The 26561-nt window shown below is 30.3% G+C and overlaps 2 protein-coding genes across 5 annotated transcripts in view; both read left to right on the forward strand.

The window, feature by feature from the left end:
* The first annotated feature begins 819 nt into the window (after positions 1 to 819).
* On the forward strand, positions 820 to 25151 carry LOC142334061 (uncharacterized). The gene is made up of 7 exons (XM_075381729.1): positions 820 to 840; positions 2361 to 2510; positions 2602 to 2736; positions 5147 to 5272; positions 11798 to 11932; positions 13088 to 13628; positions 25132 to 25151. The coding sequence occupies exons 2-7, from the start codon at positions 2364 to 2366 to the stop codon at positions 25149 to 25151; spliced, it is 1104 nt and encodes a 367-aa protein (XP_075237844.1). The 5' UTR covers positions 820 to 840; positions 2361 to 2363.
* A 594-nt stretch (positions 25152 to 25745) lies between these two features.
* LOC142333762 (spermine oxidase-like) overlaps positions 25746 to 26561 on the forward strand; it is a 34665-nt gene continuing 33849 nt past the window's right edge. For 2 of the 4 annotated variants that reach the window (XM_075381254.1, XM_075381251.1), the window contains exon 1: positions 25746 to 26048. In XM_075381254.1, coding sequence (XP_075237369.1) covers positions 25960 to 26048 — 89 coding nt within the window. In that variant the 5' untranslated portion in view covers positions 25746 to 25959. Of the gene's footprint in view, positions 26049 to 26424; positions 26544 to 26561 lie in introns of those variants that run through there. The other 2 variants (XM_075381250.1, XM_075381252.1) reach the window with 2 other exon arrangements.

A 26561-nucleotide genomic window follows, 5' to 3' on the forward strand; every position in this document is an offset into this window, starting at 1 on the left:
TGTTACAATAGAAAAACCATACTTACATACACCGATTATCAGTTTTACGTCCTCTCAACTGAAGAGTTACATAAAAGTCAGCAAAATGTTTCTGTTTGTGACTGTTTACATCAAAGTGGAGTTGAGTCTAATAGTGTTGAAAACGTTCACCATGCGATGCGTAATATTGGAGGGATTCAGTCATATTGGTATCAGATTTTAATACTAGATCGTGGATACCGGTGTTCTTTGTTGGTTGAGTTTCAATTAACCACACATCTCAGGATGGTCGAATTGAGACTGTACAAGAATACAGTTCGTTTACACTCATACACTCATCCTCTGAAGTATTATTTGATAAGCAATTACCGGAGGCTAAACAGGAAAAAGAAAGAAAAAGTTATGTTGATATACTGTCTTGGTGGATTTATTTCAAACGTCCGAAATTTAGGGGCTCTGGAATTCTGCATTACACTTTCGTGTAATGATCTGCCTTGGCCGGGATATTTTTTTTGGCAGTGGAATTTTTTAACTTTTAACAGGTATAAAACTTCTGTTAGCTCTTAAAGGTGGATAATTTCGATAACGTCTTCTGTGAGTATATTTTCACACATTTATACAGTACCGGTAAGTCGGCTACACAATTGTTTTATTTATTTCTTATTTTTATTTTAAACTATTTAAAACGTTGTTTTATAATGTAATAATTTTTTGGCTTTTTTTGGAAATTGTGGTAAAAAAGGTCATTTTATATTTCAGCATTTTCATTACTGTTGAAATTCATGTTGGCATCGTCGGTCTGACTGATTTGTCGTAATCATCTGTTGCGAATTATGTAGGTTGAGTTGTAACTATAGCAAGGTAAGGTAACTTGATTGTTGATATTCGGTACTTGTTTATTCGATGTAATTTAATTACTCTATTATTAATATTTAATGACTACAAATGTAAAATATGTCTTTTTTCTTAACTGTATTTTTTTTTCTATTCTTTTAAAATGCAGCTTTAAAGAAAAAAATTATGAAGTTCGTTTTTTTTGTGTAGTTTACTTATTTATAGTTTATTTTGTTTTTAATAATTTATTCTTCAACGTATTTTTAAACGTTTATTGTTTTATCCTTTTAAGTATGTAATAAGTTACAATAGCTTTGTTTTCACAGACAGTTGTTTAATCATTTCTAAATTATATAGTAATAATACTGTTTTCCTCAACGTTGTGAACGTCATAAAAAATATACACAGAAAATTATAGTAAGAGTTTAGGAGGAAAGGTTTTGTCAATGTTATTTTAAAAATTAATATTTAGTTTGGAACAGCATGATGAAACATGATTACACCTTAAATTGGTTACCATTAATATTTTAATTAGCGACTGTATGGAAATAAGCTTGTGCAGCCGGTATGGTTTTATTTTCTACTTATTCGCACATTTCGACTATACTCCATTCGTGCATGTTTATACTTAACTGTGACAGTAATTTTTCATTTCATTTGTGTACCACGTTGTTTGTTTTTCTATATTGTATATCTTCACAAAGCAGTCTACTTAACAGTTCTCATGTTCTACAGTTATAAATTCATCTAGACACTTTTAATGACAGATCTAATTTAATATTCGCATAACAGATTTGTATTTCAGTAACAAAGAATTGAATTAAAAAATTGAAAAATTTATCTGTTTACAAATAAATGCATATGTAAACAAAACCCTTTTTTTAATGATTGTATTTAATGATTGTAACCTCTCTCCACAGAACTCTAACCTTAACCTTAAACCCTAACTTCTCTGCACAGAATGGATTATCATCTTAATAGGTCACCATAACTCACAAAACTGATTGACTAAAATATTGATATCCTCCGCTTGCATTTTGACCTTGTACAGATCATTGCTGTCCAAACCATTTATCATTTAGATATTGTATTAACTAATCCTAAGCATATCTATTATTAGTAGGAGACCTGTTAAACATTTTAGGTTAGGTATTTGAGGCTCTGTCAAAATTTGTGTAACACTTCTTTTTTAATGTGTGAATACACAATCAAAGACCTGGCTGAAGCATAGTGGGGGCCTAGCAAACCCTTGAATTTTTAACTTTGCAAAATTTTATTTGAAAAAAAAATGCAGAGGCATTTTGAAATGTTAATACTTTTAAATTAGTGTTGAATGAAATAAGAAATAAAAAAGCCACATTATTTAGTCAGGTTTAAAATTTTCCCAGGCTGTTTCAAAATCGTATTTCATAAATATTGAAAAAATATATAAATATTAATAAATTGGTTTAAAAATTCAATGTATGAAATGTTTTACAGTTTGCAGCGATTTTATTGTTTTCATTATAAATACTTAAATTTTAACGTGAATGTTTTTATTTTTGAAGATAATGGATGTACCTTCAAAGAATATCCACACATTTGAAGCTCTGTCCTCTAACAGTATCAAACTAGAAATTGAAGATGATACCGCAGAGGAAACACAATGCTTGTTTTTACCACATCACGCGATTGTAGATGATATTACATCTGATTGTGTAAGTATCTGATTGTATGTTTTTTTATGTCATATGGGAAGTGTCATCACATCATTAAACGTAACATTCAAATGTTGATTTTATGTTTTAGGATAATAAATCTTTGCAAGTGAAAGAGGAGCAACTTTGTAATGGTTGTGATAATTATAATGAAGTAACTGATCCTCTTGCGATTGAAGGGATCAAGTTAATTAAATCTGACGATCATGCGATTAAAAACGAAGTGGTAAGTTTTATTTTCTGCATTTATTTTATAATTGAAGTGATGTATGAAGTTTATTCTAATCCTCTCAGTGTGTATACATCGGAGTATTATATGAGTGAAAGTTTATGTATGTATTTAATGTCGATTCTTTAATTTGACTTCACTGCATTTTCTATATGTTTTGATTCTTTCTTTAGTAATTGTTGAATTTAAAAGTTTTACAAGTACAGGGAGCATTACACTTCTGATGCTTTACCACATTGGGGACTGTCACATTAGCCAAAATGTTACTACTGTTTTTATTATGATAATACGCGTGTACACATGTCTCGGATAGTAGATGCAAAACACCATGAAAATTTATGCTTTGTCAGTGGCAAGTTGAAACATGTGCTGTATTCACTTGATTTGACACCTATTGATTACTTCCTCTTTCCAAACCTGAAAAAAATTACTCCCTAGACAAAAATTCATTTTAAATGATACAAAAGGTGCGATAACTGCTTATTTCACAGAGAAAATATTAAAAAGTTGGAAAATCTGTGTAAATTATCAAATTGTAAGGGAACTTAGTTGAAAGATAAAAAAAATTTCTCTGAAATCTTTGGTTTTGTTTGTCAGGCCAAGAACTTGCTGAACAACACTTATATTTGTTTTTAATTGACTTATAAAAATTAGTATTTATTATCTGGTATGTATTTATAAGATTTAAGATTAGAATTCAATCTCTAATGGTAAATGATGTAATGATAAAAATTAACAGACAAGAACATACCATAACAGGTAAGAAATATTAACATTGACATCAGTAATATTAAAAAAAACTATATCGGGAAAACTAACGCAACAGTTTAGCATATTATATATGATTGTCAAAAATTACAATTTATAGAATAATCTGTAAGGTGAATAGCAGCATTTTTAACATTTAAATTGCACGATAACATTTAACAAAAGAAATGTATTTAATGTTTTTCCATACAGAACCTGGTTTATTAAAGTCACCTAATATTAATAATAATTTAACTGTGGCTGCACTGTTAATGTGTGTTGAGTGAATTAGATACAATTTATTTTTGTTTTATCAATATACAAAATGTCATAAACATATTTACTTTGTAGAATCATTTTTTGTTTTTTATTATAGCAAGTAGATTTAGTGCAACTAAAGAGGACTAGTTTTCATCAACTATCCAAATGGACCTTTGCAATACCAAATATGTATAATTTAAAAAAAGGTTTATCATATACTAGACATATTCTAATGTTTAATGGGTAACACTAAGTAAAAATAAAAATAAAGTTTTTTAGTAAAATTAAAAATAAATTTTGAACATACGTACAAAGTAAGAAAAAAATTAATATGGTAAAAAGTAAACAATATTATGTTAGAAAAAGTGCAATCTGTAGAAATTTGCTTTTATAATGACATAGGCCTAAATCTATATATGTTTTTGCTAAATGTAAATGAATTGCAAAAAAGTCAGTTAAAAAACCCGGCAAAATAAAGATTTATAAAAAACTTCCCGTTGAAGCAAAGATCTATTTGAAGTATTAAAATTTTAAAATAATAATGTATTTATTTTTTTTTAAATTGCCTAGTCTGAATTTAAAAAGTCCAGTTAGTTTGTCGTCTGGAAAATTGGAGCCACTACTATTTATCTTTTAATTACATATCATCCGTGTTTCATTTGGCCTTGGTGGTGTTGCTTTTTTGTTCTGTAGTTAAACAAATTGCAACCTACAGATTAAGAAAATAAAAACTGTGTATATTTCTAATAACTTTTGGGTACTTAACGCATTAACGCCACCGCAGCTACAGCTTTATTTAAAATTGAGTATTTATTTTATTGAGCCTCTTTATTCATTTTAAGAAATGGTTATTTATATTTATTTATTTTATTGTTATTTAAATAATAAATAATTGCAATAATTACTGAATTTATTAAATAAATACTCAAAAAATTACAGCGTTAATTAGTTAAGGTTAGCGAGCGTAGGTTAAGTTTGGTTAAGTTATATTTATAAAATAAATATATTACAATTAATAAAGAGACTGTTTTGCTCTGTATCGGCCCATTTTCCACTGAAATCCAATTGACTACTTTGTTTTCAAATAAAGCTGTAGCTGCGGTGGCGTTAATACGTAAGTACCAACTTTTGTAATATTCAATTGATAATAAATTTATATAAAAATTAATTAAAACAACTTTTTTTTTGATCTATTTCTGTCTTTAATTTTTGATTTTTATGTCATTTTTAGCAATTATGCTTACATTTTTAATGATATTCGTTACCAAAAATATCTATTTTAATTTGAATTTTATGATGTATATAATGGTATTAAGTAACAGATAGAGTAAAAAAAATGATTTAATATTAGTTTGTTTTTACATTTTGTAAGGTTTTTTCATTATCTTTTTTTTTAAAGGAATCTGAGATCTTTTTGAATGATGATGTTTCATCCCAACCTAATATTAATATGAGAACCAATGAACAAATAAATGATTTACACACGATAAAGATGGAAGAAGAGATGGGGTTTTATCCAGGTCATGTAAGTATTAATTAAACATGATTTCTCTTTTGTTTACTACATAAATATATCTATGTGTGTATTTGTATGTATGTATATTATATTACTTCTATGTGTTCTGTTACAAAAAAAAAATTGTTTTTATTTTTATTAGTTCTATTTAGTTAATACTGACTTATGCTGTGTATAAATAATAAATTATCAGTGTGTGGGAGCAAAATTTTTGTTTGAAAATTTGGTGATAATTTAAATGTGTGTATTACAATCTGTTGATATAGTTCACATTTCAATAAGCTTCAATAAGCTTATAAGCTTTCAATAAGCCTAATAAAATATAAATATTTTATCAGGTAAGCAATTTAAAATGGACCCGATACAGAGAGTTAAACACGCAATACCAGCGGAAACAGTCTGGCTTGTGTGGGTTCCTCCGCCTATTTGGTTACTATTTGTGATGTTTTCGAAAATATTCAGAAATTATTATACTAAGTTGTTTGTAAGGATTTGGTATTTGTTTTTGGTTTCTATATTTGGGTATTTTATTTCAAATTTTTGGTTACATAGGTAGCCTAGGCTATCTGTTGGAGTGGGTGGGTTTATTCTCTTTGAACTATTCTACTGGCACAGGGACTGTCTGTTACTCAGTTTGTATTTATTGTTATTGGTTTTTGTTATGTTTAATAATTTTGGTCTGTTAATTTTGAATTTGTTGAAATTTCATACATTTGTTTAATTTGAACAGCTCTTGTCCTATTGGCAACGGTTTGTTTGTTTATGTTTTGTGTTGATAGTTTTCATTTGTATTGTGTGTTTATTATTGTGCATCCACTTTGTTTGGCAAAGATAATGACTGTTGGTAAGTCTATTAAACTTTAATCTGAGATTTTACGCGAAAATTTTCTTACCAAAATTTTCATGTAGTCAACCCAACACTGGTTAAGTGGTGTAAATTTCTTGTACTTGTGGGTTTACCCATTTAGTTCACTATATAGTGGTTTGTTGATTGAGGGTATGTCTGACACAGCTGACATTAAGAATCAGGGTAAGCCCAAGTGGGTTAAATCTGGTGAGGTGTTGCAGCTTGATGGTTCTTCCTCCTCTTTTGGGGAGGATAAGTCGCAAGATGAGCCATCGATCTGGGCTGGAGAGGTTAAGGTTTTGGTTCAAGAATCAGGGAAAACCGTTAGAAAGGCAGGTACCTTTGCCACCTTAATGCGAGCCTTTGAGGAGAATTATGATTTAATTGTTCAGTTATTGGAAACTCAAAGGAGTGCCTCCAAAAGTGTGCGGGATAGGATCTTCCTAAGGTGAGGGATTTTAAGTCAGTTGTGGCAGCGCTGGCTGAGGGATAACAGATGTTGGCTGCTAAGCCTGTTGTGGCAAGATAGGTGGTGGTAAAGGAGACATGAAGCTAATCTGTCCTGACGACAGCCAGAAGTGGTGTTTGTCAATATGAATGAAGTGACATCTAGCAAAACTAGTAAAGACCTGAAGGATGAGTTTCAGGTAGTCCTTTGCAGTAAGAGGTCGAACCTGAAGATTCAACCAAATAAGACAAACAAAGAAGCGTCTTGTGGTAGTTGCAGATGATGAAAATACTTTCAAAGTGATTACTGATTCTTCAAAGATTGATAACTCTTGACGTGAGAGTGGATCGTAAGAGAAAGAGGTGAAGAAATTTGTGGATTCTCTCTCGGTTAGACTCTTAAGTTTTTGGAGTGTCAATGATTTGGAATTGGATAACCTGACAGAAAAATTGTCGGTGTCCTTTATTGACACTGCTTAGTGCTCTATACCCTGTAGTTCCAGTCGATAGAGGCAAGTGTTGTGGTCGAATAAGGAAAATACTAATTTGAAACAGTGTGTCTATTGTTTACGAAGGGCATCTCAATGAGAATGTGATTCTGGACAGTGGGCCATACTTGTTGCTAATTATAGAGAGCAGGAATTATTACTTTTACAAGGTATGTAGTGCCAAAAGAGATTCATGGCATTCTTTTGCGCAACACCGGGTAATAAAGACCCATGAGGAGTAGTATATAGAGTTTTGGGACACAAACGTAGAAAGGATGTTCTTCTATCCACTCTCTCAACTTTGCATGGAATTATATCAGACAAAAGTGAAATATTACAAAAACTATTTGATGATTTAATGCCTGATGATAATGCAGACTGTGAGTCTGTATATTTACTGGTGTGTCGTAAGGTCGCTCATGTATATGGGGATGCTTTATCTTCGGAAATTACCGAGGCTGAAGTGTGTCAGGTTATTTGTAGTTTTGGAAAGGTTATGGCCCCTGCCTTTGATGGTATAACAGTGGAGCTTCTTGTTTGCTGTGTTGGAGTTTGTGTCAGAACTGTCACACGGGTTTTCAGCAGATATTTGTTTGCTGGGTATTTCCCAGTTTGTTCGAGGAAGAAAGGATTAGTTAAATTATTATTTAAATGCGGTGACAAGGAAGCTACTGTTGGTGCCTCTTACAGGCCCTTGAAGTTGCTGTCAGTTCACGGTAAAGTTTTTGAGAAGGTTCTGTATCTTCGTGTGAATGAGAGATTGATCTTGTGATGTTACTGAAAATCCTCGAGGATGTACTGAAAATGAGTTGCAAGTTCTGCAAAGTTATTTCAGATGACATTCATTTCATCAAGATGTGGTGCTTTGTGGAAACAGCCGTGAAATTAGTAAGACACTGTGTAAGGGTTGTCTCCAGGGCAGTGTGTTGGAGCCTCTGTTGTGGGTGGTAGAGTTTGATTCTCTTCTGCGGTGTAGGTTGTCCAGCGGGTGTTGTGGTGGCTTATGCTAATGGCATGCTCCTGCTGATCAAACAGTGCTCACAAAGGGAGTTGCATTCATAGCCACATGGGCCTGCAGGATGCTTGAGCCGTGAGGTCATCAACGTAAGATGAAGTTCAGCTTGGAAAAGACCATGATGATACTCCTTAAAAGTCCATTTGGCGGCAAGCCTATATTTGGATGTCAGGCCAGCGAATCAAATATATTCAGATTCAAAAGTACCCCAGGGTATTTCTTGATGACAATTTTTGATTCAAGGAGCACTTACAATATGTTGCAAAGAAGGCCTGTAGTACCTTCTGTGGTATTTGACATGTGATCAATCATGATGGAGTTCTTAATTTTAAGGCCATGAGTACGCTGCATAAGGGTGTGTATGAGGTAATTATGCTATAAAGATGAAATTAAAAAATTATTGGGATATTTTATTGAGACCCAATACGTCTTGCTGTTAACGGTGACAGGAGGCTACCATATGATGACATGAGTCAATTTTTGTGATTGCTGGAGTGAATCCAATTGATCTACTTGTGTCAGAGGAGCAAACAGGTATATGTTGCTAAGAAGTCAGGAGAGTTGACTTCAGAAAAAGTTTGGACTATTGAGCAACAGGGCTATCCTTTATGGCTGGCAAGATGGGGTGAAACAGTTGATGGGCATGATCTGTTTCCTGATGTTGCTGGTTTGCAGGGCGCCTCTTGGGTATGATAAAAAAATTTGTGATGCAATTTCTTCCAGTGTATGGCAGGTTTAGGGGCAGATTGGCTTGCTTTGGCCTGGTTGATTCCGTGTTATGTCTGCAATGTGTTGCGCTGGACAATTACTTTTATGTTTTCTATGAATGTTTCAGTATGATATGAAGCACACAGAAATGATTTGTTAGCTTGATGTTATCAGGTTGACATTGGACTTCCATGAAAATTGGAAAAACCAGGCTGAATGGACCATCATTGAAGAACGTATGGGATCTCTTGTAAAAGAAAGGATTGGTGAAGGTGTGTAGAGAAGTTTCCCCCTTGGGTTTTCCATTTGTTGTTCTGTTATGGTATTAGTGTTCATGTTTTATGTTCTTGCTCTTGTTCTCTATTTACGTTTTGCTATGTTTTGTTTTATGTTTTTGTTTTATTTTATTCATGCTGGTTTGTGTTGAACTGAACCTTTCCTATTAGGTGTAGTTTATTTTATTGTCAGCTCAATTGGTATTAGTGTTCATGTTTTATGTTCTTGCTCGTGTTCTCTATTTATGTTTTGCTACGTTCTGTTTTATGTTTATGTTTTATTTTATTCATGCTGGTGTGTGTTGAACTCAGCCTTTCCTATTAGGTGTAATTTATATTATTGTAAGCTTAATTGGTCAGTCTTGTTTAAGACTTATTGATAGGTTTTTTGTAGGTATAATATGGAGAGGGTGACATTGCGACCAGAATCATCACATGGCAGGAGTCTATTCCTACAGGGTCAGGATGGACGTGATACAGATGAAACATAGTTTTGAAATAAAATTTTATTAATGAAATGAAACTAAAATAAATTTTAATTCTGTATTTATATTAGGTAAAACTAAACAATATTTATAAACTCTAATCCTTCAGATCTGGGGAACATAGGCTGTTGTCCTCTGCTGACTGTAAAAGCTGTATGAATGTGTACTAATGAGTTTAATGTGCAACACATTGGCTTCTTCCATCAAGACAAAGAAACAATGTGTTGCACATTAAACAACAACAGTTTTTATCCACAATCTTAATAGAGTTAAGAATTCTTGAAAATTGTACAGAAGACTTTTGTACTGACAATACAGTAACAAAAATTGTTTCATCCCATATATGTTCACCAGAAACAGCAGGAAATTCATTCACTAGTCTTGATAAATGAAACCATGCCCCTCATCTGACAAAAAAGTATAGATCGGGTGTATCTGATATCGACAATGTTTTTGAGAAGTCAATCTGCATTAATTAAGGTGTTACGGTTAGTTCTCATATGTTGTTACATAGTATGGTTTCAGATTTAAATCAGATTTGAATCTAAAGTCAAAATGTGTAATTTACATCGCTTTATTGTGATATCTAATATATAAATTTTTTTGACAGACAGACCAGCAATCCTTGAATATCAGCAATGGCCTCTGGAGTCATTATAATGGAAGGTCATCTATTTCATTTTTCAATTTGAAATCAACTTTGTTCAAATTGATTGCCTTTTTGAATTGTGTATTTTGCTTTTTGCTTGAATTCTGTCATTCAGAAATTTTTCAGCAAATATTTGATGTGTTCCTGTAAAGGATCGAGGTGTGTAGAAATGTGTGAGGAGTGTATCACAAAAGTGCTAATTTGTAAGAGATGTTTTTATTTTATAATCTTATATACTTATAAAACAAGATTATATTATTGTAATTATATATTATAAATAATGTTTTCTTGTATATATATATATATATATATACAAGAATTATAGTGTAATATTATTATAGTGTAATACATACACTATAATCTACAGGGTGTCCAGACTAAAAGTATCCTAAAGTACAACTTGTATTAAGAAAACCAGGTAATCATTTTTATAACTTTCTTCTTTTTTTTTTATTAAACTCATCATGTTAATGTAGGTTAGTCAGCTTTAATGTATGCACCTTTTTTAGCTCATCAGATCCCTAGACGATAATGTAACTCTTGCCATGTGTTTAGGAGCAACTGCGGCATTGTTAGAGCAACACCTTTAAAATTTTTTTTTTTAATACGTTCAAATCTCAAATTTTTCTTTGTTATAACTTTTAATAAACCCTCAAGCAAAAACATGTAGAGGAGTGATATCTAAGAGATGTCGGTGGACATGCACTAGGATCTCCTTGTCTGATTTAACATCTGGGGAAGTGTGTCGATAAAAGTGGTGTGGAGCACCATCTTGTTGGAAACTGAATCCTGCAGGAATCTGAAGAACAGCAAAGTTCTTAAGCATGTAATGGTACGTGTGCCCTGTAACAGTGAACTTCATGAAAAAAAATGCCCAATGATGCCATCTTTTCTCATCATAACATATACTGACTTTTGGTATGTCTCATTCATTTTTTATTCCTGTATGGTGTTTTCACTATACCAAATTTGACAATTGTGTCTTTAACTATCCCAAATGTATGAAAAGTTACCTCAACTCTAAATAAAATATCATTATAATTAGGATTGTTTTCAATATGATGATTACATCTGCTACAAACTGATATTTGCAGCGAACGTTTGTTTTAATGTGATGTATTTGTAACTTGTACGCTTGCAAATGGAGTGCTTATTACCAATGTCATGAACAGTAGAAAGAGGCATTTGCAGTCCATAACTAGACCACCTAATAGACTTACCTAGACTGGCAGTGAATGCATCGCTTACTTGATTCACAGTCTCTTATAACTAAAAAACCTTTTGATTTCCAGTTTGTGAAACCAAGCTTCCAATCTCTCTTGAAGTCATATGTTGGGAATATGATGTCTTGGATGCAGGAGAGTTGATATTTAATTCTGTTTGTACAAGCCGTTGAACACGCATAACTAACTGAAACTACTAACCAAAGCATGCATTGAAGTTGCAAAACATGCACCAAAGCATGTATCTTGATGATACCGCAGAGGAAACACTATGCTTGTTTTTACCACATCACCTGATTAAAGATGATATTACATCTGATTGGTTGTTTTTTATGTCATATGGTAAGTGTCATCACATCATTAAACTTAACATTAAAATGCTGATTTTATGTTTTAGGATAATGAATCTTTGCAAGTGAAAGAGGAGCCACTTGGTAATGGTTGTGATAATTATAATGAAGTAACTGATCCTCTTGGGATTGAAGGGATCAAGTTAATTAAATCTGACGATCATGTAATTAAAAACGAAGTGGTAAGTTTTATTTTCTGCATTTATTTTATAATGAGAGTGATGTATGAAGTTTATTCTAGCCCTCTGTGTGTCTACATCGGTGTATTATATGAGTGAAAGTTTATGTATGCACTTAATGTCGATTCTTTAATTTGACTTCACTGCATTTTCTATCATGTTTTGATTCTTTCTTTAGTAATTGTTGAATTTAAAAGTTTTAACTTATAAGTACAGGGAGCATTACACTTCTGATGCTTTACCACATTGGGGACTGCCACATTAGCCAAAATGTTACTACTGCTTTTATTATGATAATGCGCGTGTACACATGTCTCTGATTGTAGATGCAAAACTCCATGAAAATTTATTCTTTGACAGTGGAAAGTTGAAACTTGTGCTGTATTCACTTGATTTGACACCTATTGGTTACTTCCTCTTTCCAAAACTGAAAAAATTACTCGCTACACAAAAATTCATTTTAAATAATACAAAAGGTGAGATAACTGCTTACTTCACAGAGAAAATATTAAAAAGTTGGAAAATCTGTGTAAATTATCAAATTGTAACATAACTAAGTGAAACTACTAACCAAAGCATGCACTGAAGTTGCAAAACATGCACCATAGCATGTATCTGTACAGTTGCATTGGAGTCGGCTTGCCTGCACTTGTGTATTCTGCTGAATCTGAGAGTATACCGAACAAATCTTGGGGATATATCGTGTCATTTGAGCTTATGTTGTAAGAGATTTCAAGGACTGGTTTCCTAAATATAGGCCATTAGTTTTAGATACCTTTACCCCAGACATCGTGTATATAAAATTTGTGGGTTTGTAGATCTGATCAATATGAATGTAGAAGTAATAAATATATTGACCTGTTATAAATTTGCTAAATAGTTAGATTTGTTGGTTTTCCTAAAACATGCATTTGATAATAAAGTTTCACTCAAGAGTATAAACATATTATAAAATAAGTAAAATTCCTTATTATACTAAAGTTAACTCGATGATTAATTAATATTCAATACCATGTTGATTATGAATATATGTTTAAATTATTCAATTTTTTATACGTATTTAGTGGCTTTTTGAAAGATAACACTTATTAATGTTATTGTAATTGAAATAATTTTTTATTAATTCATAATTATAACAAAAAATAACTTAATTTGCAGATTGCTATGGATAAAGGAACTATCAAGGGAAGTACCAAGAATTTTATTACTTGTAAGAGCATAAATAATTCGTTAAATGATGGAATTATAAGTGAAAACTCCAGTGAATGTAATTGTGCTTATGGTGATGTAATGATAGAAAATTCAATTGAGAATATAAGTAGTGAAAACAAGTTGCTCGAGCAGAAAGGAAAAAAATTGGTTTGTGAATATTGCAATGAAAGATTCAGATGTAACTGTTATTTAAAGAGACACATTAACATTCATACTAAACAGAAAAAAAATAATAGTAACTTTTGTCAAAAGTCATTTCATTTTGAAAATGTTTTAAATAGACATCTTAATATTAATACAACAGAGGAAAATTATGTTTGTAACTTCTGTCAAAAGTCATTTAATACTAAATCTCATTTAGTGAGACATCTTAATATTCATACAAAAGAGAAAAATTATATTTGTAACGTTTGTCAAAAGTCATTTAATGACAAAAGCTGTTTAATTAAACATATTAATAATCATACAAAAGAGAAAAAATATATTTGTAACTTCTGTCAAAAGTCATTTAATAGTAAATATTATTTAGTGAGACATCTTAATATTCATACAAAAGAGAAAAATTATATTTGTAACTTTTGTCAAAAGTCATTTAATGACAAAAGCAGTTTAAATAAACATATTAATAATCATACAAAAGAGAAAAAATATATTTGTAACTTTTGTCAGAAGTCTTTTTATGATAGTTCTACTTTAAAAACACATTTAAATATTCATACTAAGGAGAAAAATTATATTTGTAACTTTTGTCAGAAGTGTTTTTATCGAAGTTCGTATTTAAAATCACATTTAAATATTCATACTAAGCAGAAAAATTATATTTGTAATTTTTGTCAGAAGTCATTTAATCGTAAAGACCTTTTAAATACGCATGTTATTAATATTCATACTAAGGAGAAAAATTATATTTGTAACTTTTGTCAGAAGTCATTTAATTGTAAAGACCTTTTAAATACGCATGTAAATAATATTCATACTAAGGAGAAAAACTATATTTGTAACTTCTGTCAAAAGTCATTTAATACTAAATACCATTTAGTGAGACATCTTAATATTCATACAAAAGAGAAAAATTAATTTATAACTTCTGTCAGAAGATGTTTAATCATTTTTCTAATTTAAAGTTGTGTATTAATTTACATCCCAAAAGGAAAAATTATGTATGTAAATTTTGCCAAAAGTGTTTTAATTGCAGTTGTGATTTTAAAACACATATTAATTTCCACATAAAGAAAAAAATTAATATTTGTAACATTTATCAAAAATCTCTTAATCAGATTTATATTTTGGAAAGACATCTTAACAATAACCTTATTAGAGAATTGTTATGACCTTTAAGAAAATTGATTAAGGAAAAACGTAATAGCATTCTTTCATATGTGTATAATTTAAAACTAGTATGACAAAATTTTTCTTATGTTTTTAATGTAATGTTACATTTTTCTCATTTTTGTATGTTACAACTTAAGGCAGGGAATTTCTATCTTGTTTACCTCAAATGCAGATATGTATATTACTGTAGTTTATAATATATGATGAGTTATGTAGATTTTAACCCCAGAACCATGGCAGTCAGAAAATTTGGTGTAAAAAAGTTGTGTAAAGTTCTCAAGTGAAACTTGTATAAATCACTAGTTACATGTGTTTTTCTTGAACTTTTTTTTTCTCAAATGACGCTCACAAATGAAGTTCACATCGTGTGTTACATTTTAGTAATGTTTTCAAATATTAAAACCAAACAATCTGTGCCTGTTATCAATATTGACCTCAAAATCTTTACTAGCTTTTAATTTATTACCAACATACATGTAAAAAAATTAGTGCTACTTTCATGTATCAATTTCTTTAATGTCTATTGTTATCTGCTGGTTGTGAATTATTTTCCTCTTTTTATAAGCTTTTATTTAACTTGCTTAAGTTATAATCAAATCTTGCAACTGCTATATCTTTTGATCTATCGTATAAAAATCAATGAAATTTGGTACACGTATGTAACTTCGATGACAATACAGTACTATGGTGTTAAAATTTGGATATGACCCACCCCCACCCTCCCACGCGCTACTCCTAGACTAAATTCATGCATGTTGCTGAAAATTTTTATTTCTCATGAATCGTATGACAATCAATAAAATTTGATTCACGTTTATAAAGATTTCATTTTAATTAATTATGAATTTTTATTTAACGAGTTCATAATTACGATTATAATAACGATAACAATTAATAATTTTTCAGATTACTGTCAAAATGTAATAACTTTGTGCAAGATTTCTAAATTTAATTTTTATTTTTAATCTTATTAACCCTTAAAGATCATCCCGGTGCAAATTTGAACCATCAAAGAATTAAAACTTGTGTTATTTTATTACAGATAAATAAAGTATATACAATACTAAACAACCTCATTAAACAAAAAGTATATTTTAAAATACAGCAAATGTCTATAAATACTTATTCGAAAAGATTGTTATAATAACTGCGCCGTGCTTTTATTTAACGAAATATTTTCATTACTTTTAATTTTAAAATTTAATAATTATTACATTTATTTATTTTTTATTTATTGGTTATTTATTAGATATTTATATAATTCATTTTTTACTTTTCAGTTCATTTTCAGGTTTTTCTAATTTGTTTCCTTTTGTTTATTAATGTTAATATTAATATTAGTTAAATAAAAGCTTTTTTAAATAATAATTTTTTTTCTTTTGCAGCAACAAGCATAATTAAAAATACTCCATAACTTTGAAAATAAACAAAAACTAACATTTTGAAATGTATGTCTCCATTCATTTAAATAGTCTTACTACTCTCCAACTTCTGTTTGAAATTTTATTCTGTTCACAATAAAAAAAGTTTTTTTTTGGTAAGGATGGGAGCCGCAAATCTAAACAATAAGAGGGCAGAGACTTGAGATGGCAGGTCTCTCGACCGTGCTCAGAAATTCTATTTGCATCTCGACTAGTTTTTGTTGTTATAACTTCTAAAATGTTATGAATTTATTTGTGGAAATTTAGACGTATTTTTAAAAGTGTGTACTGTCGGAAAATGTAAAAAATGTTTAATTTTTTTTTTTACCCGACAAGTTTAAAACCTCCCAAAAAAATTAATCTTTAAAATAAAATCCTCTGTTGCCACTGTTAGTATTCTAATACATTTCTTTAAGAAATGTTTTGTTACATATTTTAAGGGATTTTTATTTAAGATTTTTTTTTGACTGATGAATTAATTCATTTAAATCTGTGATAATTAATTTCTAGAGATTTTGATTTGTTTTTAATATTCGTCAAACATTTGTATTTTTTTAGGAAATATATAATCCTTTTTTTTCTGCAATTACTTTAATGTTTCTATTTTAATTTTTGTTACTTCAAAATTGTCTGCAATTATTGCCTGATCTTCCTTAAAGGCAAAACAATTTCTTCCTAGGTTGTCCTTTTTGTAACCCATTTTTTTTTCTACCACATTTAGTTTCATTGTTTTCCTTCATTCTTTGATGTCTATCTAGAACACAATTAAAAGGGATCTGACTCAACGGTCTTATTAACGTATATTTTACCATGCTTAAATTATTTATTGGTAATTTAAATTCTTTTTTTTGATAATTCAAAATAAATTAATCTTTAGAAAAGGCAATGGAAATTATTTGTTCGGTTAAGAAGGTTATAATTTATGCAGCTTAATTTTACACATACTATTTGTTCCACACAAGATCTTCCATTTCTTAACCACCCTGATGTATTCTCCAAATTGTTTATTGATGTGCCCTTCTATTCTCACAACTTTTGTAAGATTTTATAGGTTACTGAAAGAAGAGAAATTTTTCCTCTATAATTAGTAACTTCCATTTTGTCTCTTTTTTTGTGAAGAGGATGAATTTAGAGCGTTCTTGTGGGTTTTTTCTCTCTTCAAAATGTTTTCAAATAATTTTTCTAATAAATCATACGATAATTTAAAAAATTATTGGGTTCTCACCGAAATGCTTTATTATTTTTTAGATATCTGATTATGTATTCTTTATTTATTGTTTATTCGGGGATTTGTGTTTTCTAGTTAAGTTACTGGTTCCAGACAATGCGGCTTTTCTCTGTGTTTTTTGCAGTTTGAATAGTTTTTTATAATTTGCTAAAATTTTACTATCACAAGTATATGACTTTAATTAAAAATATTTTTTCTTATATTTTATCTGTACTAATTTCTTAGAAAATAATATTCTTCGTGAAATAGACTATTTTATTGTAATAAAAAGCTCAGTTTATATAAATTTCAGTTTTAGAAATATGTTTATAATATATAATTTGAGGTCTTTATGTGATCACAGAAAACAGGATGCTTCTTTATTTTAAACATACATCATTCCTTTTCATAAAAACAAATCAATTGTATTTTAGTGTGACTGAATGCAAGTTTATTATTTATCTCGGGCTAGTTGTGATGATTAAAACTAACTTAAACCTGTCCACTTTGTTCAACCTACATGGTGTGAGTGGTACAGAGTGATTCAAAGAAACGGGAAATTAAAACAATTAAATAACATTAATGAAAAATTTTTTTTAGTAAATGAATTTTATTTCATGTAATTTTACAAATGTTGCCATTTTAGGATACATACATTTTAGTTTATTTTTTAAAGATAACATCTTGCAGGTGACCTCCTCTTCTACGTAAACACTGACGAAGTCTCTTCGTTAAATTGTTCACGGTTTGCCGTAACATCTCGACTGGAATTTCCGGAATTGCTTCTCGGATCTTTGCCTTCAGTTCTTCCGTTGTAGCAGGTTTACTGTGGAGCACTTGCTTTTAAGGTGACCCCACAAAAAGTAATCGCAAGCTGAGAGATCAGGCGATCTGGGAGGCCATTTAATGTCACCGTTTTGTGAAATGGCACGTCCAAACAATCGGGGTACAGCTGCTATCGATATTCTTGCAGTATGTGACGTTGCTCCGTCTTGTTGAAACCAGGCTGTGTTAAGAATTGGTGGAAATCTCTTTTGTTGTTCCACAACAAAGGTTTCAAGCATGGCTATGTAACGAGCCAAGACCGTTGGCACTAATCGCTAATCGCAAGACCGTTGTCATCCTCAAAAAAATAAGGGGCTATAACACCGTAAGATGACATAGCACACCACACGGTCACTTTCTGGCTGTGCAATGTACGCTGGTGTAGCTGCGTAGGATTTTCTTGTGCCCAGTATCTGAAATTTTGCTTGTTAACAAATCCACTGAGGTGGAAATGTTATCATTTATCTTCTGAAACATTACATTACAGAATTGTGCTTGCACAACTGTATCGTTCGGTTTCAGTTCCTGGACGATCTGCAACTTGTATGGATGGTATTGCAAGTCCTTCATTAACATTCTTCGAACTCTTGAACTATGCAGTTGTAAAGATGCTGAGAGACGACGGATTGACCGATTTGGACTTCGTGTGACAGCATCTTGTAAAGCTTGAACATTCTGTGGTGTACAGACGGTTCACTTACGGCCTGGAGGTTTCTTTTTCATTGCCGAACCGGTTTCCTCAAAATTAGATATCCATGTTTTAATTGCACGTGCTGATGGAACACGGTCGTGTCGTCCCAGGTTAAAATGACGGCGAAATTCTCTACGCGCTCCCTCTACACTGTCATTGTTTTTGTAAAACGCTTCGGTAACAAATGCACGTTGGACACCACTCCAAGGATCCATGACAACTAAATGGCAGGTTAGGTTAGAGAGGCTGGAGCCACTTTTCAAGTGGTGCCAATCGCCCAGGCCGGCTACCAACATAATTTTCAAAATTTCCCGTTTCTTTGAATCACCTGTACTAATGAGTTTCTATATGCATCTTTGGGGGCTTGAAATCTTAGGTTGGTTTTGAATTTGTTAGCGCATTAAATAAATTGTTTTTACTTTCTTATTTAGATATTTATGGACAGTGTTAAGGATAATTTGTTCCAGCATTTTTTTTTTTATGTTTATTCATTTTCTTTCTCTTTTCTCCAGTCCTTTTCTGCAGGCATCTTCTTTTTCTATTTCTTAACTCATGATTAAAAATTAATTATCTAAAGAGATCCTGTTTTTAAAATCTTTCTACAATTCCTACCTCTTGGACATCTTATTTAATTGCTTCAATCTAATTTTTTGTGTTTTTCTTTCAGTAAAAAATCTATTAATTTTTTCAGTGTTCTATTATTACTCGTTAAAAAGATGTGATAAAAGAAACAGTCTTTCTTCTCAATTCTTGGTAAACGTTTTCATATTTAATAGAATAATATTGGAATTACAATTACTGGAAAGTGATTAATGTTCAGCATTGAAACAAATTCATATAATAGTCAAATATTAGCAGTGTATAATCTGTACAATCTAATAAATCAATATTATAAGTAAAAAAAGGGATACATTTTTTATTTTTTTAAGTGGAAGATTATAATTAATATTTTTTTCCAGTAAAAATGGTTTTGTCGTAGACCGCTTTCTCTATGTATACAGAGGTACACGTATATTATGTTCAGAAATACAGTCGTATGCTGTTTACTATATTTTTCTGTATTATAACAATCAATAAAATATCAGTGAGATATTAGTAGCTATAATCTGTTATTAGGAGTTTTTAAATTCTTCTTAGCAGAATTTATATCTCATATGTATAGACAGATAGAACTGAGCAGTACATAGAAATGCATTTGGTTACTATTTTTTTCATAAAAGAATTATGATGGATTAATGATTTGCTGTAAAATGATTGGTGTTCAGTATTTTCACAAATTACATTTAGCGGGCTGAAGGTTTGTCCTGTCTTTGTCGACCAAACTGTTCGCTGGCTTAGGCAAGATGAATGAGTAGGGTTTACTGTACTATCTAACTAGATGACAATATCTGATTTCTAATAACATGACAGATTTGTATATAAAATGCAAACACAACAGTCTAGTACAATACAGTGACTAGTACACTAGACACAGGAGTTGCGAGTAGAAAACTTTCAGCTTGGGTATTGTATTAAAATACCAATAAGATATTTGAATTTTGTAACCTGTATAATTTAATACATGAAAATAATAAATAAAAAAGGGGATTAGAGTTCTGATATTTTTTGTAAAATAGTTTGCGTAATTCATAATATTTGAGCCAAAGTCGCTGCTGTTTAGGTCTTTCTCATATGATTACAGATAGGTACATGTGAGTAGTACACAGAAATACATTCGGTTGCTAATTAGTTCATTTTACAACAGAATAATGAAGTGCTTGAAAACTATCAAAATTTAATCAGATATAAAACTCTTTCCAAGGCAATATTTTGTATTTTCATCACATAAATATGAAATTCAGTAGCTTGTATCTCAAGAATGAAAAATGATAGAAATATGAATATTTTGCCATTTTAAACCTCGTTCTTTTTATCTTTTTACTATTTAGTTTACATTTTATCCTACAGGTTACGCCACTTTGAAGTTCATAGGACATTGTTAAAACCATGTGATACCATTTTATAACTGATTATCTTATGCAATCTGTAATCTCTGTTTTCTGAAAAAATTAATTTCTTTGTTTTAACACTAAACAAATTATAACTTTAGTTGTAATTCAAATAACTGCATGATTTTTTTTTTACATTGTACAGAAAATATTTTTCTAGATGCATGTGATAATCTTTTTCTACAATTATGAGAGGGGTTTGAAATTAGAATAGTGATTTTGTTTTTTTAAATTAAAACATTTGTAATAAAACTTCTACAAGTTGTAGGCACTAGACACTTATTTTTCAAGTTTTTATATTTAGTAACAAATAAGATACATTTATTCTTGTCAGGAACTGTTTTTTAACCCCCCAATCACTATTTACGGGGTTGTAGTGAATATAATTATCTGAAAATTTAGAAAGTACTCTTCATTGTAAGCCAAGCAAACTGACCAAATATAAACTTTCTATTTGCAGTTTAAAGAAAAAAGTTTTTGGGTAGACTCCCCTCGTTAACAAATACTGAAAAGTTTTTACTGCGGGAAATTGTAGATGTTTAATTTCACAATTTATTGTTTCCGATAAATTTCTGAGATGAATATTTAAAAACCAATTTCTGGATTTTGCGAAATTCAACTTCTAAGGGGGTGTGAAATATGAATATCGAATTACTTTTTTTTTAAACAAACCTGACAAAGTTTAATTTTGATAAGTCGATTAATTGTTCAATTCACCCGATCTATGATATTACACAAATAGATTTTAAAGGGCGATCCACAACAGATAAATTCTAATATACATATATTTATATAGCTGTACTAGTCACCTGACCACCATTGCATTCATTATCGGTGTGATTATCAAAATAATACTAATAAATAACAAAATTAAAGCCTGTACAGTTTACAAAATCTGTCAGGGCATTGTAATTTCTTCAGTGCAACAGTTTGGTCACTACAGCACTTGAAACTTTCTGAAATATGCATCTTAAAAATAGTACTTTTAGCTGATTACAGTCATTCGTACGGGAAAAAAGAAGTATTTTGCACGGTTTTTAACGTTACCAGACAAACACAATGAACCCGTTCTCATATTTTATAAATAAAAAAAAATTGTTCATCTTTTAACTTTTACTTTTCTGTCAGCTACAGCTTTAGAACGGAAAGTATTGTAATCTGTTCAATTTGGGCATATGCTGTTTTCACCGGATCTTTACGTTTTGACACCTAAGGATCCCAAAAATTCCAAAAACCGGGTGAAAATTTTCCAGATGTTCGTATGTACGTGTATCTGTTCGGTGTCTTCCCTCTAAATTATCTTATATATCCAGAACTACTGAACCGATTTTCACCAAACTTGATCAGATTACTTTTATTTACGTGGCAATGATGCCATCAAATTTCCAATTTTTAAAGATCAAGGGGATGAGGCTGTACAGCAAGTTCACCCTCAATATCTCGAGATATCTTCTAATTTATTTTTATTAGTCGCATTTGTTAACAAAAAAAATTTGCCAAAAAGAATTTCTGCAAAATCATCCCCACCCAAAAAATTCTCTAAATAAACAAGTAGCGGACACTGTGGCATGAGTGGTAATGTCACGGCCTTTTATCCCAAGGTCCCGGGTTTGAATCCCAGTTAGGCATGACAATTTCACAAGGCTACAAATCATTCATCCTCTGAAGCAATACCTGACGGTGGTGCTGGAAGTTAAAAAAAAAAAGTAAAAAATAAAAATAAACTAGTAGGTAAGTGGGTACAGTGTGTCATTAGTACTTCCTCTCACTCTCACCACAAGGAGTGCTAGTGTAGCACTGAATTAAGCTACTGTAGTCGTCTTTCTTTCTTTTTCTGTTTTAGCCTTCGGCACCAGCTGTGTTGTAACATCACAGGTTAGTGGTGTATTTAAAGTATCCCCTAGTACGACTCCCTAGCCACACCCGCGCGAATGAAGTATGAATGCGCACGCACTTTAGAATCATTGAATTGAAGAAACTAAAAATATTATATTTAAACAAAATGATAAATATTTTTAATTAAGTTGTATGTGTAAGCCGTGCATCAGAAGAAAGCCGCGTGGCGGGAAAGTCCTGTAACTGTGTTGTCACAAAAAAAAAAAATGGTACAATTTTTTCAAATAAATTTTATTCTCTTTAAAAATAATAGTTTAATTAGTAAGCCCACCGGGCTGGTATAAAACTCATCACAAATCAATAGTTTAACAGAAAAATTTGTTAGTCAAAGGTTCTCAGGTTCAAATCTTAGTATATGGATTTTTAATATATGGATTTGAATACTAGACCAATGGATACCAGTGTATTTTGGTGGTTGGGGTTCAATTAACCACCGTCTCAGGAATGGTCGGCCTGAGTCTGTACAAGACTAAATCTAATTTCCTTAAATCTAATTTACAGTTATATCCACATTTCAATTGTCCGTTGAGTGTTGCTTATTGTTCACTAGTTTAATAGATAACAACATATACATTAATAAAGAAAAAACAGTGATAGTTTAAAATAACTATGAGTGAAAATCTTAAAATCATTTAATAACTTTCAATTTTTCAGTACCGAGATAGTACAACAACCCTTTTGCCAATGTTTTACCCCCAAAAAATGTTAAAAATTTACACATATGAATTCATAGTTCACATATATTGAATTATTTTTACATCTAAATTTTTTATAATGAGTTGTGTGTATTTTGATTCTATAAAACAGAAATATTTTATTAATGAAACAACATTTTGTTATACATTGAGTATTTTCTCCCCATATCTCTTGGATAGATATGTATATCTAGGAAATCATTTCTCTCAATTAACATAATATATTTTTACTGTAATAATAATTTGAAAACGGAAGTAAAAAAAAAAATTCGAACTGCGAGAATTTTTAAACAATACTATTTTACTAATAAAATTAGGTTAAGTTATATGAAAAAAAAGATTAAAGTTGAAAAAAAAATTGGAAAATCGTTTAGATACAGGATAATATATCACAAAAAAAATATAGATATATAGAAGACTGATATAAATTAATGTAATGAAAATAATTCAATAATTCATATGAAAAATTATTAATAGTCAGCGATTTAACGGGTATTACAGTGCCATATAAAAAAAATTCAAACTTCATCCCAGAAATTTATTACACTTTTTTTATTTTAACTCGCACACGTGTGTACGTGTGAGCTTATAAACAGCACACAAACATTTAATGTATGTTACCAAATGTTCTGGCTTTGCTTTTGTCTAAAATCCTTAAATACAGGGTTATCATAAAAGAATGGTGCGGTTTTGAAGATGGTTTAAATTAAAACAGAATTACTTGCAGTTTGTTTTTTATTTTTCAAATTTGTCGTCTCAAACATTTTTTTACATAATTAATAAATTTCAGTATGTGTGCCCTTAGTTGCTCGACAAATGTCCAAACGATACTCAACTTCTCTCCAAACATTAGTTAACATTTCTTCGTTAATGGTTGTCATTACTTCATTAATCCTGTTTTTTAAGTGGTTTAGGTCGCGAATTTTTCGTGTATAAACAACGCTTTTGATGTACACTCACTAGAAAAAATCCCCAAAAAGTCAGGTCTGGATTCCTTGGGAAAGTATGGGTCCTTGTCGGCCTATCCATCGATCTCCAAATTTTTCGTTCAAAACACCCAATGCATTGAAGTGCGGGGGACACCATCTTGTTGGAATTGAAGTCGATGAATGTTTTCGAGTTCATCCGGCTGAGGAAAGCAATAATCGGTTAACACGTCAAGATACACAACTCCATTAATTGTTTTTTTTTTTCAGCAAAGAAGAAAGGCCCTATTACACGATTTTTCATCACACCACACTAAACATTAACATTAGGTGAATCGTGTTGTTTCTCAATAATTGCGTGTGGGTTTTCAGAGCTTCATATTCGTGAATTGTCCCTGTTAACACATCCATTCACATGGAATATAGCTTCATCTGTAAAAATTATATCATCTAAAAATGATTTGTTTTCATTTATTCTAACATTTCAACAGCGAAATTGTAACGTTTTACACCATCATCAGGTTTCAATTCCTGCAGTATCTGGATTTTATAAGCATGTAATTTCAGTTTTTTTATGTAAAATTTTGTGAACTGTTGATTTTGGAACACTGTTGATTTTGGAACACTGTTGACATTATTTACATCAATCTTATAATTAAATTCTCTACAATTTATGTTTAAAAAATGTATGATTTATTGCCAATTTAACAACATTATTATACGTCAAATGTAAAAAAATGTGTTTTTTGACCCTATTTTTGGCGTTTTACGTGGGATATCTTAGAAACTAAGAGAGATACACAGTTCTGGGACCTATTTTTTTTCGATTTCCCAGCTCAAAAATCATAAGAAACAATTGAATTTGCCCCTTAATTGACCTTCCCAGAATTTCAGAAATCCTTAATTTACCCGGAGGAACTGAAACTCGGGCGAAATCTTTCACCCTGTATAACTCGCTAACGAAGTGTTTTAGGACCTATGTTTATATGAACTTTTTTCTTATTTTTAGCCTCTAGAATGAGTTGTTAAAGTATTGTCCTATCCTCCTGAATCACTCTGTATATAGCTTCTCTAAAGAAGCTATATACAGAGGGGAAGAAAGCATAAATGTATTTTCTCTCAGAACATACCAGTTAATCTGTCTTAATATATTTTTAGAATTGTTTTATAGTTCAAATTTCATGCCTATGGTTCGTTAACAAACTTTATGACGCAACTTTCTTTTAAATATCTCGATTTTTAATTGAAAGGATTTAATTATTAAATAATCCATTTTAGAGAAAATTTCATATAAAATGTCTATAAATAGTGTTTGTATATGTATAATTTAGATTTAGTTCTTCATTAATAATAGATTTTGAATCAAGAAAAGTTAGATGCATCATTTTCAGATTATTGAGAAAATAAAAAAAATTGAAGATATGATATATATATATACATACATATATATTATTATTTATACTTTTTTGTATTTGATTTAATTTTTTTTCTGTCATTACTATTAATATTATTTATACAAAATACTGAACGTTGATAATTTATTTGTAACATATTACACTACTATCAAAAGGTTCATAACCCAATGATTAAAAAATGTATTTGTTCTTTTAACAAGGTCATTTTTTGACGATAATGTAATTGCCATATTATTTTTATTATGTTCTTATACATTATACATTTCATTAATTTTTAAAGTAAATGCAATCGTTTAATTGTAATGAATGCAGCGAAAAACGCATCAGTAAGACAACAGAGCATTAACATTTTTGTAATTTATGAAATACTTATCATTTTATTATAACACACATTAAAATAATGATAAATATTTATTAATGTCATGGAAAAAATGTTATCTTTGCATTTTTTATTTGCAGTAATATTATTTACAATTACTGTATATGGTAACACAGAAAACACATCTACCAGGTATATATGTTAGATATCTATATTCTATTTAATCAAGATTTTTTTTGTTGTAATTTTCATTGTTAATAATACAGTAATACATTTCAAAAAATGAAATGAAGTTAATTAGTTATGTTATTAATTTGGAGTATAAGTACACAGTTTAGATATTAAAAAATAAAACTGTTGTTCATAAATAACTTAATTACAAACATTTTTAATATTTTAAATGTATAGATTATTGGTAATTATTTGTGTCTCAATATCGATTAACATTTAGTTACTGTTATTTATATCGATGTCAAATAGTTTACAAGTCCATTTGCAGAACACATTATATTAGTAAATCGGAGACATCAGTGACAAGTTAAAAACTTTAAAAAATCCACCACGTCGTAGGCGGATGGTTGACCAAAACAGAAGAATGTAGCTTTCAGGAAACTTTAATTGTGTATCTTCTGCAGCTTTGTAATCACATGATAAGTCATCGATGTCTTCCAATTTCTTAAGGACAGAGTAAGATTTAACATCTTT

The sequence above is a fragment of the Lycorma delicatula genome, chromosome 13 (genome assembly GCF_047948215.1).
Source record: "Lycorma delicatula isolate Av1 chromosome 13, ASM4794821v1, whole genome shotgun sequence".
NCBI classification, from domain to species: domain Eukaryota; kingdom Metazoa; phylum Arthropoda; class Insecta; order Hemiptera; family Fulgoridae; genus Lycorma; species Lycorma delicatula.

Coding starts and splice junctions, on each gene's coding strand:
- LOC142334061 (XM_075381729.1), top strand. CDS start 2,364: ATGGATGTACCTTCAAAGAATATCCACACATTTGAAGCTCTGTCCTCT. Junction 5,273..11,797: donor TGGGGTTTTATCCAGGTCAT/GTAAGTATTAAT, acceptor TTTATGTTTTAG/GATAATGAATCTTTGCAAGT. Junction 13,629..25,131: donor AAAAGAGAAAAAATATATTT/GTAACTTCTGTC, acceptor TCTTATTTTTAG/CCTCTAGAATGAGTTGTTAA.